This window comes from Lichenostomus cassidix, chromosome 1Ab (genome assembly GCF_008360975.1).
Source record: "Lichenostomus cassidix isolate B80296 chromosome 1Ab, HeHo_3.0, whole genome shotgun sequence".
In the NCBI taxonomy this organism is placed as follows: Eukaryota; Metazoa; Chordata; class Aves; order Passeriformes; family Meliphagidae; genus Lichenostomus; species Lichenostomus cassidix.
Genome location: NC_139481.1, coordinates 756,614 through 775,388, shown reverse-complemented (window position 1 = coordinate 775,388; position 18,775 = coordinate 756,614). Strand labels below are relative to the sequence as shown.

The following is an 18,775-nucleotide window of genomic DNA, read 5'->3' as shown; positions in this document are numbered from 1 at the left end:
GAGCTGGCAGCTTTTGGGGTTCCTGCTGGGAGTTCTGCTGCTCCCCAGGCCTTGAAGGAGCAGAGATTGTGATGCTTTAATAATTTGGGGGTTTTTTACTCTTCATGTATCTGTGAGTTGGTTTAGCTCTGGGATCTTACAGAATGCTGAAAACCTCTGTTCCCAACACATTAACCAAAACAAAGCTCTCTGGATAGACATTCAAGGATATATTTGTTACCCTAGGGCCTGAAAATATGTAAATAATGGTGGAAAGGGGGGGAGCAGAGCCTGGGGTGATCAATAGCATCACCTGAATAGGACAGAACTTACAAAAGGTGAAGAGCTCCTGACCCTGAGTCCATTTGGGGTGTTTTCCCTCGAGGGGACTTTCCTTGCCTGAGTGTACCTGGAAGGCTTTGAATAAATTTGTCTGCTTTATTCTCCTAATTTGTCTTGGCCTCTTTCAGGCAGCCTGGTTTGGGCATCACCAGTGGCAGTGAGAATCCCAGTGCTGCCAGTGGGAAGCACCTGGAACAACAGGGGAACAGTGGATTTCTGTGGGTTTGTCTCACCAGAGAGACAGCCAGGTGCATGGCAGAGACAGGACACCCTGCAGGCAGCCCTGGAGGATGCTGTGCTGAGCTCTGAGCCAGGCTGTACATTGAGATTGGGTTTGGAAGGATCCAATCTCCCTTCTGATGTTTCCTGCCAGGCAGACTGATGAGTTCTGCTCTCCTGTCGCAGCCTCTGCTCCTCAGGTCATCCTTTGGAGCACAAGGCTGCAGGGATGAAAGTCAGTCTGGAATGAAGAGGCAGCTTGGCTGGGTGGGCTTTTCAAGGTACTTCAGTACCCTGCAGATTTGGAGAAGAGATCTTCAAACTTGTGTCACGATCAGTTTCCTGCTCCAGAAATGCATGAGGTAGTTGGTTTGTTGTTGGGTTTTTTCTCCTCTCATTAGTATTGTCCACTGCCTGTTTTACACAATTTTATGACTGTCAATTAACTTTATTTTTTTGGCAGACAATAATTAGGATGGATTAATATTTTTCTTTTTGCCAAATGCTGTCTGTCTGTTTAATATTCTTGGTTTATTTAATCATGCAAACATACAAAATACATGTTTTACACATTATATATATGCATATATAGGTATGGATGTGTAACTATACATATAAATATGTATGTGCATAAATATATACATATAAAACCATAAAACAATGCTATATAAATATACATACAACATAGAATCATAGCAAAGCTATTGTGTGCTGCAGGAAAGAAATGTGTCTCTGCTGGGAATGGCAGAAATCAGGTTCTGAGGAGCTCTGATGGTAATTAAGACCAGCTCTGCCTGGCTTTCATTCCAGCTGATGATTAGGAGTTGTGAGTGGTAAATGTCTCATTGTTCCAAAAGCCTGTGATTCCTTCCATCCATGGCTGTGGATTGTATTCCCTCTGGGGAGAGCTGTGCCTCTGTGTCTCCTACAGAAATATCTCCTCAGAGCCCAGCAGCTGCCCTGCTGCCTGGCCCTGGCAGTCACTGCCACCAGAGCAGTGGAGCTGCTCTGCCCTTGGCCAGATGTGCAGCAGGTGATGCAGCAGGTGATGCAGCAGGTGATGCAGCAGCTGCACTGCTTCCTGCTGATCAGAGCTGCTCAGCCAGGAGCTGCAGAAAGTCCTTTCCCTAAGAAATGGGAGACTGAAGCCTTCATGTTTTAAAGGATGACATGGAACACCTTCAGGAAGGCTGGTTAGCTGTGCAGCCCTGGCTCTGAAATAACTCAGGATAGCACCATTGGTGCTCAGCTTTTCCCAGCAAATGAACCATGTTATCCTCTTCTTAGGGTGAAAAATCCTCTCCATCAGGATCAAAGAAGCAGAGAGAACTGCAACCATATGATTTCCTGCTGTAATTTCTGTTGTAAGGATGATCTGAACAATTGGCCTAAATCTGTTCAGGAACAACAGCTATGCCTTTGTTCCTGTGACAACCTTATTTTTTAGTTTGTGTCATCTTTTTATTTCTCATGCTGTGTGGCCATGGAGAAATTGCACTGTGCATCATCACTACTCAGGCTCTATTTTCACTTCTATTCCCCCTGTCAGCAATAGCACAATATCTCTATTAGCTGTCAGAAACCTGAACATTGGGTTTCCAAAGTGTTAAACAACAGCTTCTTTAATCTCAAGGATGGTTTCTTTTTAACAGGAGATAAAACAAACCCAAATGGAAGCTTTATCCTGGCTGTGCCTCACTCCCAGTAATCCTAAAGATACATAACTAGTGTCATCCTGGGGAGAAAATGACATAATTCACAACTTTTTCCTGTGAATAAAGGGAATTACCCATGGGGGTTAGGCCACTCCATTAATGGGGAATCTTTTTAATAAAAGTCACAATGTGGAGGTGAATAATCATAAATCTGGATGTGAGTGTGAGGAGCAGGAGGGTTGATCTCAGTCCCACATGTAATGCTACACCTGAGCTACCACAATAACCATTAATTCCATCTGCAGAGTGACCCAATCTACAAATATCGCCAACAAATTGATTTGGATTGAAATGTGGTACTTATTTTCAATGGACTTCTTTTTCCCCCTTGAATTGCAAATATTAATGCCTGTGACACAAATTGAATGCATTAATGGAGGATTTAGCATTCAGAATTTTCCAGGGCATTAGAGAATGATGTTAGGCACATTTCTTATGCTATCTGGATGCTTGTGAAATGTGAGTTAAATGCTAAAATGCTGGGAAGTCCAGGCTAAACAGAGAAGTTATGTTCTCCTGTAAACAGATAAAATGGGAAAGCAGTTGCTATAGAAGCAGGAGATTGTGAGACACTGAGAAAAATGGCAAATTTAGGACTTGATCCTCTTGATCCTGCAGAGTTGTGTCTGTGTGTAACATAATCTGCAAGTCTAAAAATAAAGAGATTGTAAGTGAGGAAGTGCCTTAAACTGTTAGAGCATTTCAATGTCCCTCTAAGTCCCTTCTGTGATATATTTCAGTGTAGTACAGAGTTTTCATAGAGCTCCAAGTGTTACATTTCTGTGATTCCACTTTATTTAGGCTATTTCTTGACAGCCACTGGAATCTGTGAGGAGCTGGATCCTAAGCCCTGAAAACAGTAAAATTAAAAAGACCAGACTGTTGATGCTCTGAATTATAAATATAGCTAGCAAAGAGTGGCATTTTCCACATTCTTTAATTTTAATAACCCTAGGAGCAGTTAGTAAGTGAAAACCAGAGCGTGATGGTTATCTGCTGAGTGTTCTTTTAATTTCACAGTGTGCAAATAGCTTCTGATGGGAAGATTTGGTGCCGAAGGAAGTAAGATAATGGAAGAATCTTTAAATGGCATTAAATCACTCACAGAGCTCTGCTAACATCAGCCATGAGCAAGGAGAGGGTGGTGAGAGAAGATAGAGACACGAGAGAGTCTGTGGTGATTACTGCTTAATTCAATTGTTGGTTAATTAAATCAAAGCATCAGGAGGAAAAATCATTCGGATTAAAAATGAATATAACTTCCATCCTTTATTTGATTTGTTGTAGGAAGGAATAAATGGGGTAATTGAATCACTGGCACAGGAAGGTTTCAGTGATTCTTTCAGCAAGGAGGAGACCTGAGATGTGAGTGAGGCAGCAGAGAGCCCAGGGCTCACCTGACACAGCAGAGGTGTGCACATCAGCATTGGGCTGTTCAGGGGTGTTATTGACATTTAAACCACTCTGGTGAGCTGGGAGATGAACCCTCTGGTCACTGGGGAGTCATTTCCACTGTTCAGTGTGGAATGAGCGATGGAAGAGGGTTGAGAAGGAGGAGGGAAGCTTTGCTTCCTGGGCTCTGCTGTGCTCCTGGCCTTTTCCAGGCTGGGGGGAAATGTCAGCAGCATTTCCACAGTCCCATCACTGAGGGGAGAAGGGAGTTTCTGTTTGCAAGTGGTTAATGTGCAAATGCACTGATATAAATCTGATGAACACAATGAGCCTTTGCCATGAGAAATAGGTTAATAATCCCACAGCATTGCCTTTCCATGCTCTGACAAAGTTAAAAATGACAAGACATTGGTGTTGGTGAGAGGTTCTGTTTGCAGCTATGGTTTTGTTCCCAGTTGTTTTTTCTTCTCTGATTTTTATCACATCTGGAAAATTCCAGCTGTAGTGAAAATGCTCTGCTGGTCATTGGGATTTAGTTTTCTCTTTCACTACAGCCCTGCTTTTCCTTCTTTGATGAACCTACCCCACCTCCTGTGGGATAATTCCCCTTTTGAAGCTGATCCTGATCTTCCCTTTCATCTGCTCTTTCCCTTGCCCATTGTCACTCCATGCTCTTCGGGGAAAAATCTTTTATTAGTTTTTCTCCAGGGCCTGCAGCAGCAGAATTTTCAACTCAAATGGCTCCTCTAGGGCTGTGCTAATCAACAGCCTGGATTTTGCAATCTGATCCCTGCAGTGTGCAATAACTAAATCAACATGCTAATCTTCATAAGGATGCAGGCATAATTGCATTAAGCACCTCTATTAAAATGTGTTAGTGTGACAGACTTCAGCTGCCAGCATAACCTTGCTTGAGGATCACTTCACCTCTTCACCAGGGATAGTTCAGTTGCTGTCAGTTTTGTCTTGCTGAGGAGGGCATGGGGCAAAAGGTGTGCTTTTCTTTTCATTTTATTGGGGTTATTTTGTGGATAAATAAGGCTGAATGAAAATGTGACTCTGTTATTTTCAGGGTTTTCCTCAGCTGCTGGAGCAGCACTGCTCTGCATTCCAGCTCTCAGCACATGGGAGATTTTTCTTGCTTTCTGTGGCACACCTGACTCTGAGCTCAGAGCCCTGGATCAGCAGCTCCTGACTTAGCTCCTTGCTGAGCACAGCTTTCCCTGTGCCCTCCAATAAAGCACTTTATTTCTGTGTCCCTCAGCTCTCCATCTATACAATAATGGTTATGGTACTGCTGTGTTTTGTAGGAGTTTGATGTGGATAAATGTGTTGAAGATGGTGATCCTCTCCCATGGTAGGAATGGAGACTGTATAACTGCCCATGAAATAAAGAAATGTAGAGATACCCAAACAGAAAATCCTCATTCCTGCAGCTTCCTTTGGCCACCACACTGATTGAATTCTCAGCCCATCTCAAAGCTGACATTTATGCTGAAGTCACAAGCAGTTTCAAGTGTGGTGTTGTTTTGTCTGGGCACTTCTACATGATTGACAAGGATTAAAGATGAAAATCTTTCTGAGGTGATGACCTAAATAACGTTTTTTGAATGTCAAATATAGAAATTTTTCCTCATAAAGCATAAGTGTTGAGATAAATTGTGTGAGAGGAGGGGAATACAGAGATTTTGGCTCTGGCAGTGTCCCAGTGAGCTTTGCCCCAGAGCTCTGTGGAGCCCCAGCTCTCACCTGGTGGATTCAGGAGTTCTTTTGCCATACCTGCAAAACCATTTCTTTCCCTTGCTGTGGTTTATGTGTAAAGAACTCATTTTGCCTATTAATCTGCTCCTTTCTTCTTTTTCTCCCCCTTTTGTCTGCATGTCCTTTAGAGCCTCTTCCTGTGAGCAACGTTTCTATCTATGACTACAAACCATCTCCAGAAACAGGAGTTCTGTTTGAAATTCAGTACCCAGAGAAGTACAATGTATTTACCAGAGTTAATATCAGCTATTGGGAAGGAAAAGACTACAGAACAATGCTGTACAAAGGTAGGAGGAAGTTATTTCACCACAATTTAATGCTAATACTGCTGGAGACATTTTAAACCGTGGGCTTAGGTGGGGTTTTGAGATGGATAAGGATATATGTAAAAAAGGATTTATATTTCTGGTAATGTGTTTCTATAATAGCTTTTATAGTATGGAGTAAGTGATGGGTTGGTGAATTTACCTGCTGGTTCATTTGGGATTATTAAATTGCTTACCATCCTAGTTCTGGTGATGTTCCCTTTCTCTTGGATTTTAGAGGAAGATTTGGCAGTGTGGATTTCTGTGTGAATTCAGCCCGGGAAGGCACTGCCCATTGCTGTGCTGCTGGCTCACTGCAGAGCAATTCAGAGCAATTCCAAAGCTCCAGGCTCTTCCTGCTGGTTTCCTCTCTGGTGTGTGGCTGACAGGAAAGCCCTGGGATGTCCCAGAGGAGGGAATCCCACTGGATAAATCTGATTTTTGGCACAGGATCAGAGCTCCAGCTCTGCAGTGCCCAGTGAGTGCTGTACAGGACATCTCTGCAGCACTCAGTGTTGTCCCTGGGCTAACAACCTGCTGCTGCTATAAAATGTCAGTGCTCCTAACACCATCCAATCAAGGGCAATCAATCCTGCAGTCTAGACTGTCAGCCTAGACAAACAACCAGCCTGACCAGCTCAATGGTCTAACAAGAGCAAATTCTGCTTTGTTTTTAATTTGCTCATAACTGAAACCTTCCGTGTGTTTGTTTCCAACCTTTGCCCTGCAGTGGGACTTAGGCAGTGTCTGTCTCAGGGATTGAAGCAGGAAGGACCCTGAGAGGTGAGGAAAGCACCCCACACCCTCTGGGGCCTGAAACCCCAGTGATTTAGCATTCCCTGGTGGCAGTCAGATGCCTCTGGGCAATCCAGGAGGTGCTGAATTGATTTCCAGGCACTGGAATATTTGTTCTGCATATATTTTTCAATTAATTTCTACAGTAGTGGGTTTTTCCCACGACCAAGATCTTTCTGGGAGACACCATAAAATAGATGTGGATTCACTGTTAAAAAGGGTCCCAGAATAGATGTCTGGTCACTGTAAACTCCCTTTAAAGGCAGCAGAGGGAGATGCACACCTCCAGAAGATCAGAAAATTTGGGAGTCTCCTTCTGGAAATCACATTTCCAGTGCTGTAGAGTTCTGCAAGCTAGGCATGGTGAAGTCTGGGTGACAGCAGAAAATGTAGGTGACCTCTTTGCAGAGAACAAAGGGACACCAGCAGTAACTTTTATCTTGTGCAGCTAACAGACATTTCCAGGGGCTGTGTGCTCAAGCTGCTGATAAATATCAGCCTGAATGAGGATGTTCCTCAGGGAACATGTCCTGCAGCCTGCACAGCCCTTCCCCAGCCCTCTGGGCTGAGCTGTGGCCACAACCCCAGCCCTGAGCCCTGCAGCTCCTGCTCCCTCCAGGTGCTGTCCCTCTGCACATCTCCCTCCTGCCGTGCCTCAGTCAGCAGAAGCACAGAGGCTTTGCGTGCAGCAGCCAAAGGAACTGTCAGAAGCTCTTGGAGATACTCAGTGTCATGTGGAGCAGCTTGCCACATTCAGTTCCCTTGCCTTTGAGAAGCAGTTCATGTTTCTTGTCCTGGGTCTTTTCTTTTTTTTAACCCTCTCTTTTTTTTCTTTTTTTCTTTTTTTCTTTTTTTCTTTTTTTCTTTTTTTTTTTTTTTTTTGGTAGCAAAGTGGCTTTGACAGCCAGGAAGAGCATTGGCAAATTATTACAATTTATTAGTTGTTATTATTGAATTATTACAATTTCATGTCTCAGAGCAGGCTGAAAAATGTTTAAACATCTAAAACTTTGCCTGTTCAGCACATGCAGTCACACTATCAGAAAGTGAACATTTGATCCATTATCCTCTTCTCTTTTTTTTCCCCCTTTCTTCTTTTCTCTTCAAACCCTCTGCAGATTTCTTTAAAGGCAAAACAGTTTTCAACCACTGGCTGCCAGGTATCTGCTACAGCAACATCACATTTCAGTTGGTGTCAGAGGCAACCTTCAACAAGAGCACCCTGGTGGAGTACAGTGGAGTCCAGCATGAGCCCAAACAGCACAGAACAGGTGAGGAAAACCCTTCCAAACATTCCTTCCCAGGCTGAATTGCTGCTTTTCTCACTGCTGTGGGGAGAGGATTGATCCAGAGAGGGTTGATCCGTCCAGGCAGGAGGATGCTGTGGGAATTCCACGGGGAATTTCTGCACTGTGTGTGCAAACAGTGCAGAGGGAAATTTGTGTGTTTCTGTCATAGAGTTTGCTTCCTAGAAAACAATTCCTGCTGCCCATGAGATATCCCAGGCCTTGTGCTGGGAATGCACAGGTGAGCAGCAGGAATGGCTGCAGTGAGGATGCTGTTGGTGTGGCTCTGCTCTGCTCTGTCTCCTGCTGTAGTCAATCCAGGTCTCCTCACTGCACTTTTCCATCTCCCACAACAATGTCATACTTGCCCCACTTGGCCAGTCTGTGCCCTGAAGCATGAACTTCTAATTTCCAAGAGAGCCATGCTGCAGAGGCTGAAAATTGCATTTGTTCAGGGTGCAGAGCTAATTGAATTTGGGACTGGGACAATGCCCAAAACTTTTTTGTGAATCTGTTGGACCACAGACATTTCTCAGGGTCCAAGTGAAATGATCCAGTGATGAAATCAAAAGGCCAAACCTTCAGCTGAACACACTGCTGTTGGTCCATTGCCTTGGACAGGACAGAGCCAAATGATGCCAGCTGAGCTCTGTCCTGAAGATCCTAAATATAGTTACTGTGATACTGAACCATAACCAACAGGGTTGCTTTTTTGTTTGTTTTTTTCTTCCTGCTGCCCTCCCATCCCTCATTTTTCACATGAACTGCACTGAGAATGTACAGTCTGGTTTTCTGTTGGTGGCTGTGACTGGGATGGGACCTCAACAAGTTAATGTGCTGCAAAGTGGCAGCTTGAAAGGTGCCAGGCAGGATTATTTGCAGAGGCTGCTCACACTGAGTGTGTAAGGAGAGGCAGAAAACAATTACAGTGAGACACAGAATGCTGGGTGTTCACCTGCTGGCTGAAGCCACTGCTTTGCGTGCCAAAATCTTGTCTTCTGGAGACCCAAGGCTTGAGATCAAGCTTTCACAAATATTCAAATTTAAACTGATGTTTAATGCTTGTGAAAAGGTGGCTGCTAAAAGCATATGAAAAGCCCTACAGCAATATGGAGGTTATTTTTTTAAATATGAGCTGTGCCATATATTAGTTTTGCATATATTTTTCAATTCATTTCTACAGAGGTGGGTTTTTTCCATGATCAAGATCTTCCTGGAAGACACAATAAAATAAATGTAGATTCACTGTTAAAAACTTGAACTAGAGTAGCCTTGCTGTTATAACAGCACTGAAGTTTGATTTACTGTGACTTCACATCTACTTTACTTCTGGTATCCTTGAGTTGGGATTATTGTGTGAATCATACTGATCTTGATCCCACTGGAATCACTTCTGCTATGAGAATGTGTAAGAGAAGGGAGGTAAGGACAAGTTATTTCAGACAGATCCTAGAAGAATGTGGTTTGTCAGGGGAATGAACACCTTGTAAAGGTGCACAGAACATTCCTGTTAAAAGCTGATCCCTTGCCTCTCTTTCAGTTCCTTACCCACCCCGAAACATCTCCGTGCAGATTGTGCCAATCAGCAGGAACAACTGGGAGGAGCACAGCGGGAATTTCGCGGAGGAATCCTTCCTGGGACCCCAGGAGATGCTGAGGACAGAAGTGACCCACCTTGCTGCCAGCCCAGCCCAGATGCCAGCAGCCACCAGCTCGGCAGGGTGGCTGGAGGAGCCCTGGAATGGCACTGAGAGCCCCCAGCAGCCCTCCTGGGGCTCCAGCGAGGCTGAGTCGGCGCAGGGCGAGGAGGAGTTGGTCACTGCAGTGCCCAGCCGTGTCCCCAGCCGTGTCCCCAGCCCTGGCAGAGCCCCAGCAGAGCCCCCTGCCTTCCTGCCCGTGCAGATGGTGCTCACCTGGCTGCCCCCAAAGCCCCCCACGGCCTTCGATGGTTTCCACATCAGCATCGAGAGGGAAGGTAAAGCACAGCCTGTGCCCTTGGCGTCCAGCTGCTCTCTGACTATATATCATTATATAGGTTGTCCCCTCTGCAAATTAGTCATTGTCTAGTAGCTTCAGAGAGCTTTCCTAGATCCTCTGTATCTCTTGAGGAGTTTCTTGCATTGGATAGCTTCTACTTCAGGCAACACAAAAGTAAGGGAGGAGGAAATGGCAGTTTGCAGTTCTCTTTTTTAAATGAGATTTACAGTGTTGTACTTATTGCCACACTGTTTAACTGCAGCCCTTTTGGATACCTTTGAATCCCACGGCAGAAACGAGATGAGCATTTCTGATGTAAATAATTTTCCTGGTGGCTGGAGCTTTTCAAATTTCAATTGATCCACACTCTTTTTTCCCCTGATTTAGAGAACTCCACCGAATTTCTGACAGTGAGTGAGGACACTCACAAGTTCGTTGCTGAACTGAAAGAACCAGGAAAATACAAGTTGTCTGTAACAACATTTAGCTCCTCTGGCTCCTGTGAAGTTCGGGGAAGTCAATCAGCAAAAACACTGAGCTTTTATATCAGTAAGTATTTCCTGCAATTCATCTTTTTCTCCTTGAGCAACATGCAGAGTGATGTGCAGAGTGTTCAGAAGTGACTCACCGACACAAGTCACCCTTCTGCTCCTTTCCAAGGGAGGATTTAATTCTGAGAATTAATTTGGTGGCTATGGAGAGTCCTTGAAATATTTAACTTCCTTTCTCCTGGAGTGTGTGGTGGGTTAGGGATGAGAGCAGCTCAGGCTGAGCCTGTGGGAATTGCACAGTTAAACACTGAACTCTGGAACTGCATGGTCTCTGACAGAACACCCAGCAAATTGCAGGAGATGAAGTGGTTCAGCCTGCTAAATTCAAAGGAGAAAAAGTAATTTATTATTTCCCTGTAGAATCCCAGAGTTTCTTAACTGGAGATTTAGTAAAAGACAAAGTAATGATACACTGCTGTGTAAACAAATACCATGAGTGACAATCAGATCAGCAAGTGAGACAGGAGTTGGTGAATTCTCATCATTGTCCTTCCAATGGCTGTGGTCACCTTTGTCCCTTTTTGTGCAAAAGCACATAGATATTCCCTACAGAATGCCCATAAAGGGGAATACTTGCTCACTGCTCAATTTTCCATGTGGGGAGGTGATGCCTTCCCAGCCCATGAATGCTTCAACAAGACACAGCAGCTAAGGCTGGCAGAAAAATCCATAGTAAAAGGAAATGTAGTTGAGTGCTTCAGTGTATTATGAATAAAAATTGTCCCTTTAGTGGCTCATAACATTTACAAATACTAACTATTTAGACTTGAATTAACCATAATGCTGGACTGCATGTAGCAATTCCACTATTGCTCCCATTTTTAACAACTTTATAGTTGAAAGAAACCATAATTGGAAAACATACAGAGACCAGCACATGAGAGAGAGGGTCTCTGCTGTTGTAATTTCTCTGTCTTCTCTTTTATTTTAGGAATAGTTAGACAGCTTCATTATATGAAAAAACCCCTGATTTATTTTCATGAAATATGAAATTTTGACCAAGTCTAGATGAAGTTATTTTCCAAACTGTTGTTCTGTCTGTATTTAAAGCTGTGTTCTCTACCAAGTGCTCAGAAAAGTCTGATGCAGAGTGAGATCCCTCTGTGAAGTTGATTTTCATGCATCAAGGCTGTGCTGTGCTTGGAGGGTGTGTTAGTGTGTGGAGAGGTGAAAAATTCTGTGCTCATCCTTTAGTATTGGTCAGTGATCTGCACGTTGTTGGCTGTCACTGCTTTAAGCATTCCCTGGGAGCAAATCTGATTCAGCTGGGAGAGAACTGCAATCTGAATTTTCAGACAGTCCTGTTTGCCTTGTGACAAACTGTGCTGCAGGTGGAAAGTGGGGAGGTGAGAGCTGCCAGGAATCCATGATTCCCTGCAGGAAAGGTGATTTACAATGGATAAAAACCTAAATGGTGTTTCTCAGACGGGCAGATCGTGTCTCACTGTGCTTTGGGCTCCCCAGGCCCCACGGGGGAGTGGATCGAGGAGCTCACCGAGAAGCCCCAGCATGTGACAGTGACAGTGCTGAGCTCCACCACTGCCCTGACCTCCTGGACAGCCTCCCAGGAGGGCAGCAGCAGCACCATCGTGTCTGTGCTCTCCCTCACCTGCCAGAAGCAGAAGGAGAGCCAGAGGCTGGAGAAGCACTACTGCACCCAGGTAAGGGCAGCAGCTGCAGGGCTCCCAAATCCTGGGGAGATCCTCCTGCAGTGTGGAGCTGCTGTGCCAGGGCTGGGACAGGCTGCAGGGACAGGGTGGCTGCTCTGCATCCAGAGGGAAGGGACTGGGGCAGGGTGGAGGGCAGAGCCCAGCAGGCAGCAGGGAAAAGGTGCAGAACACCCCAGGATTGCTCAAATTGTGTTTCTGCTGGACTTGGGGGAGGGCAGAGCCCAGCAGGCAGGAAGGAAAAGGTGCAGAACACCCCAGGGTTGCTCAAATTGTGTTTCTGGCTGTAGCAAATCCCTCACTCAGGCATGTGCTGCAATTCATTTCTATACAGTAAAATGCTCACATGCATCATTATCATGGAAGTAGCATAAATCAGTTCTTAGCTATCCCACGTATGAATACAGAACCTGAGTGTAAATTGTCTGGAAGTTTCAGGAGGATCAGAAGTCAGCTTTTCATCTATAGAAAAAGGTGTCAGTGCTGGGAAATAAAGAGCAATTCAGAGCAATTATACCTGGAATTGTTAATGGCTGTTGGTTTGACTTCTTGATGAGCTGAAAAGGGCAAAATTCAGAGCAGAGCTCTCTCCATTTCTAACATAATTTAAAAGTGCTGTAGCTCTGCAGAGCAGCTGGTAGAGACAAATTCTGTTCCTCAGCAAATCTGTGCTGGCACTGATCTGTTCGTGTGCTTTGCAGCAAAGTGCAGAGGTGGCTGTGATACAGACTTTGCAAAGGTTGTGAAGAAAATATTAGTAGGAAATACCAGCCTGCAGCTCTAGAAAGGATGTGTGGAGGTTTTCTCCAAGCTGCTCGGTGCATTTGCTGGTAGTGGAGGCTTCAGGAGATGAATGAGCCTTTTCTGTTGTGTCACAGCAGGAATCACCTGGTCAGGAAATTCTGGTGTGACAGCAGAAAGGTTAGCAGAAATGTTCTGTTTTCAAACAGAAAAGAAAAAACACAATGTCACTTAGTCACATTTGTGGTGCTGTGGAGGGGAGGACACAGGGAATATTTCCTCTCTGATTTCACTGTGGAGTCACTCAGGACACACTCAGCACAGCTTCCCCAAATTCTGCCTTCAGCTCGCAGAGCAGCAGCAGATGAGGATGGGAAACCTCAGGCTTTCATTGAAAACTCATGGTCTGAATGCTCCAGCCTGAATAATGCCACCTGAATAATGTAGCCTGAATAGTCTGGAAATGTTGCCTGTATGTTTTGTGATATTTTTGTAAATATTAATGTAAAACCAATAATGCAGCCTGAATATTTTCATGAACTCTGACAGTAGAGGAGAGTGGGTGTGCAGTGAGATAGCTGAGCCTCTGCAGCCAGGCAAGGGCAGCTCTCTGAGTCAGAGAATTTGGGAATTCAGTCTGACCACTTCCACAGCTCTGCCATTTGGGGCTCAGAGAGTGCAGCTCTTGCTGTGGTGCCAATGTGTTTGGGTTTGTGCTTTTTGTAACTGCAGCCATTCAGCTACATCTCAATCTTCTGTCATGAACCAGGTCAGTCTGATGAGTTCCTCTCCTGAATTGCAGGTGAACTCCAGCAGCAGCCTGATTGAGAACCTTGTTCCTGGAGCTCAGTACCGAGTGGTGGTTTATCTGCAGAAAGGACCCTTGGTTGGACCTCCCTCTGACCCTGTCACCTTCTCCATTGGTAACCCCTGAACCTGCTGCTGAAGTGGCTTTCCTTGCTTTGGGGTGGTTTGTTTCTAAATATCTGTAGTATATTCATGAAGTTCTGAAGACTATACCTTGATTTCCTTGGGTTTAACAGTGGATGTTGATGTCCTCTGCTTTGGGGTTTGGAAATGAGAAGAACCCTCTGAGACTGAGAGTGACATTTTCAGGAATGTGGTTTTATGTCCAGCCGGCAGAGCTGCTGCTCCCATATCTGTGATTTAGGATTCTACCATTTCATTTTAGTTTAAATTATTTTGCCAAGATTACCACTTAATCAAAATGTATTTATAGAGAGGTCAGAGAGAGGAGATTCAGTGAACAGAGTTACACTTGCAGAGAAATATTCAACTCTTTCTGGGTGTCACTGTGTGTGAGACACAAATACATGACAGAACCTTTGGGCTCCCCAGGGAAGGAGGGCTGGAGATAAAAACTTTTCCTTCTTGCAGTGCTCTGGCCTTTGATGCTTTTGGTTTTGAGCATCTTGAAATATCTCCTAGGCATCCTGATTCTCAGAGTAGGATGGAACTCTCCATTTATGAAAAATCAAGCTCTGCACTTTCTCTCAAGCTAAGCAGTCACAACACCAAGCTGTCTGCAGCCACTTCTGAAAAAGTAATTTTAAACTGGAGAACAAATGCTGAAAAAATGGTATTCAAGTGCTTGTGACAAGGAAGTTCTTGGGAATTAAAGTTGTGAAAAAACCCAGAAATAGGTAGAATTTGATTAAGGCAAGGTGTAATTTTAAAATAAAGTAGGACTGATAACACACACACTGCACTAACCATAATTTCTGGTTCACAGTGCCCACAGGAATAAAGGATCTGACACTCTACCCTTTGGGACCTACAGCTGTGGTTCTGAGCTGGAACAGACCTTTCCTGGGGGTGTTCAGGAAATATGTTGTGGAAATGTTTTACTTCAACCCCTCGACGATGACCTCGGAGTGGACAACCTACTATGAGATAGCAGCCACTGTGTCCCTGACTGCCTCTGTGGTAAAGTGGCATTCCTGCCTGCTGTCCCCTGCCTGGGTGGCACCTTGTGCTTCCTCCTTTTCCCCATGAATATCTACAAAAAATGGCACTTTTTCCCCAGCAAAGCAGAGGAAATGTCCAGGCTGCTGGAGGCATTTTGTGTTCTAAAGCCAGGCAGTGCCAGCTGAACCATGCTGAATTTATGCAGAGCAATGAGACAGGAGATGAACCTCTTTTTTTTTTTGGTGTTCAGCAAGTCCAGAGGCAGCTTCAGTTTGTGGGTCAGTTTGTCAGCCAAGGCTTTCAAAGCTCCATGCTCTCCTCAGGGGGTGCAGCCCAAAGCCTGAGCTCCATAATTAATATTGATGGTATGGATTTGGGGCTGCAGGCTGGGCTTGCACTTTGCCAGCTGCAGGGCTGAGCTGGGGAGAGGGTTTTGTGGAAACAGCTTTCATTTTTCTGAAGCTGCAAAACCTAGGCTGGGATTTTAACTAGGTGAATGCTGGTCTGTGTAAGAACACACTCATCATGTACTCACAGGCATCTGTGCAAAAATAAAGTGAAATTTTCCTCCTCTTTCCCATGATTTCCTGGAGAAGGTGAACAGATTTTATTCAGACTTCACTGTGGTGCAAGACAGAAAGCAATTCCAGCTGAAATTAGCTGTTCAGATAGTTATGAGTATGCAAAAAAGAGCAATAACTTGCTGTTGGTGAGAGGCACAGTGATTTACTGTAAAGGATTTGCATATTGCCATTGGTGGAGCCATTTGGGCTGCAGCAGCTTTACTGTAACTGGGGCTGGGACTGTAAATCTAGCTCATCAATCTCTGGGGAAATTAAAACCAAAAATACCTTCCCAAACTAGTAATTAATATCTTGTAATCATGACTCAGCAGAAAGAGGTGACTAGCTGGGTGATCTAAGCCATCACCCAGAGCTGCTGGGGTTTGTTAGAACAGGAGGGGATGTTCTCCCTCACTGCTGCAAGTCCTGCTCAGAGAAGCCAAGCTGGAATTCCTCTGGCTGGATTTCACTCTGAAATGCACAAAGTGAGCTTTTCTTCAGGGATAATTTTTAAAAATAAGCCTGAGTTAGGGAAAGAACATTTCCCTGTTCTTCTCTTGTGGCATTTAACATTCAGGTAGGTTCTGGTGAACTTCTGTTGGGTTCTCTGGTGGTTCTCCAGAATCCCACTGGGATCCCTGGGCTCTGCTGCTCTCTGGGTGGTGAATGCTGGAGACAGTGAGAAGGCAGGGGAGTCAAAAATCAAGGTATCCAACAGCGTGAAATATTCAATTTACTGGAGGTTAACATTTGATAAGAACCTTTGGAACTGAATTTGTCTTTTCTCTCGTTTAGTTGCTTCATTCTGCAAACAACAGAGATCTGCAAAAATAGCAATTTCTACATTGTTGAAGATACTAAGTTTTTGCAACTTGCTTTTATTTTGAATTTTAATAATATCATGAGGCTTGTCATTGAAACATAAATATCTTAAATGTTCTGTGCCGTCAGTGGAAGAATTTGAGTTTTAACTTAAATATTGCACTCAGTATTATAATATAAAACATTCTGCCTTTTATACTTCATTTCTATCTCATTTATATTTACATATATAATTTATATCTCATAAGTCATTCATGTTTCATTCATATTCCATTCATAATAAATGATAATAGAAAGCGAAATACACTTTGAAAACTGGAGAAAAAATACACCTTTTAAAGTGACAATACCTGTGACAAAAACATTGCTCCTAATTTATCCTCAAACCCCCATTTAATCAAAGTAGGAGCACCTAATATTGAACATTTTCCATGTAGATATTTTGCTGGGATTGGGATGGCAGATTGCTCTGTGGGAATGGTTTTTACTGCCCTGGAAATCCATGGGAGATTCCTGTGGCAGGAGAACCTGCAGCCAGATGTGGATGAGCAGCAGAGCCATCCAGCTGTTTGCTCTCCTGCACAGACTTTTGAATAAATGGAAACACCAAATTTCAGAGATTTCCCCTGAAGGGAGGACTGGGAGCTCAGATAGTGAGTGTGTGCCCTAAACTGATAAATCCTGCTGTATTTCAGAAGTGCTGCCTGGTGCTGCTGAGTCTCTGCTGAGCTGCTCGCTGTGTTTTCTCCTTCACAGAGAATTGCCAACCTGCTGCCTGCCTGGTATTACAATTTCAGGGTGACCATGGTGACCTGGGGGGAGCCCGAGCTGAGCTGCTGTGACAGCTCCACCATCAGCTTCATCACAGGTAACCAGCCAGCCAAAAACCCTGCAGTGCTGCTGGGCAGCAACTCCACCTGGCTGTTGTTTCACTGCAGGAGCTGCAGTTGGGGTGTCACCAGCTGAGTGTTTTCAGTTTTGTGCATTTGCTGCTATTGCCAGCTGAGTGTTTTCAATTTTGTGCATTTGCTGCTTTCCTCAGTGATTACTGCAGTAAATCTGTTCACTGAGAAATGTCTCAGTGGCAAAGTCAAGGAGCCTTTGTGCAAGCAGCAGTGACATCTTGTGGCCTTTTCAAAGGGGTTTTTATTCATAATTTCCTGCTAGATTTGTGATTTCTCTTCCCAGCAGCATCCCCTGGCAGAAGTTCATGACTGATTTGCTGACACACTGTCTGACACACTTTGCTTTCTTCCCTCAGCACCAGTGGCACCCAAAATCACCTCTGTGGAGTATTACAACCACCTTCTGTACGTCACCTGGACCTATGGGGGAGATGGTCCTGACCTGTCTCACTCCAGGATGCTGCACTGGATGGTCATTGCAGAGGGAAAGAAAAAAATCAAGAAGAGCGTAAGTTTGAGTGGGGAAGGTGGTGCTCATTTCTCTGGGCTTTTCTTTCTTTCTTTTTTCTTTTTCTTTTTTTTTCTTTTTTTTGGCAGGTTCTTATTTGTTTACTTTTGTTTTTCTGAGTTGATAACTTTGCATTCCAAAGTTTCAGCGAGTTTGGTAGAATTCTGCTCAGTTCAAGTCATTTCACAGTGTTAGATGAACTTCCAAAGACTTGAGCTCTCAGAACAGCCCCTGGGCAGTGTTTCTGTAGGGATCCAGTGCAATTTTCAGGTTTTTTGATACATAAAGCTTGCCTGCACATGGCTTGTGTGCTTTTCTTTGAGCTGTCTGACCTGATTTAAATTCCTCTAAAATTACAATATACTCAAGTCTGTGGCTTGTTTAGCATTTTGCCCAACTAGAAATATCTAGATTCACAAGACTTCTCCATGGTGTGAGGGAGATTTTCTTTTTTCCTTAAATTCTCTTAATTTTCTCTTAATTTCTGGCCACATAGTGCAGCCTAAGATAATCTTCTTTTTTGCATTGTGCTATTCCAGTTTCATAGCTGGTGTCAGTGGGTTGATGTCACAGTCTGGGGCGTGCAGAAGATCTGCTGTGCTGCACAGGAGTTTTTGGAGTGTTTGCAGGTGGATTTTCAGGGCAGCTGTGTGGTTGGTGCCCCGCTGAAGCTGATCTCTCTGCTCCCTCAGGTAACTCGCAATGTGATGACTGCAGTGCTCAGTTTGCCTCCTGGGGACATCTACAACCTCTCAGTCACTGCTTGCACCGAGAGAGGCAGCAACACCTCTGTGCCCCAGCTGGTGAAACTGGGTAAGAAATGCTGTTGGGCAATTATTATTATCAATTGTTGGGCAATTCTTCCCTCCCTGCACTCATTTGGCTGCAGAGAGCTCTGTCAGCACCTCCCTTCATGCACAGCTCTGCACTGTGACCCCATTTCTCCTGCAGAGCTGGGATTTTCACCTCAGTGAGATGAAGATTGTCTCATTGCTGTGAGAAGATCCTCTCCTAAAATGGTTTTGCTCCAGAGGAGGGAGAGAGGCAAAATTGGACTGTGAGTGGAAGGAGGAGAGTGGAAATCACTTAGTGCCTTGCTGAGAGAACAACTCAGCCTCACAGGGGCTTTCCCAAAATCCTGAACATGTGTAGGTTTTGAGAGTGGCGACTCAACCTTCACAAAAACTTTTCCATAAAAAGCAGAACTTTCCTTTCTGCTTCTGCCAAGCCAATTTCTAGGTCCTTCTGCCACCTGCTCTCCTTTCCTGTCTCCCCTCCTCTCTCCCTGCACATCTGCAAAGTCTTCCAACACCAAGAA

At 44.5% G+C, this 18,775-nt stretch overlaps 1 protein-coding gene across 3 annotated transcripts in view; it reads left to right on the top strand.

Moving 5' to 3' along the window:
• PTPRO (protein tyrosine phosphatase receptor type O) overlaps nt 1-18,775 on the top strand; it is a 104,111-nt gene that overhangs the window by 61,148 nt on the left and 24,188 nt on the right. For all 3 annotated transcript variants that reach the window (XM_085049262.1, XM_085049261.1, XM_085049263.1), the window contains exons 3-12: nt 5,537-5,695; nt 7,627-7,779; nt 9,335-9,769; nt 10,159-10,320; nt 11,787-11,983; nt 13,533-13,653; nt 14,484-14,677; nt 16,801-16,912; nt 17,306-17,457; nt 18,150-18,270. In XM_085049262.1, coding sequence (XP_084905388.1) covers nt 5,537-5,695; nt 7,627-7,779; nt 9,335-9,769; nt 10,159-10,320; nt 11,787-11,983; nt 13,533-13,653; nt 14,484-14,677; nt 16,801-16,912; nt 17,306-17,457; nt 18,150-18,270 — 1,806 coding nt within the window. The remainder of the gene's footprint in view (nt 1-5,536; nt 5,696-7,626; nt 7,780-9,334; nt 9,770-10,158; nt 10,321-11,786; nt 11,984-13,532; nt 13,654-14,483; nt 14,678-16,800; nt 16,913-17,305; nt 17,458-18,149; nt 18,271-18,775) is intronic.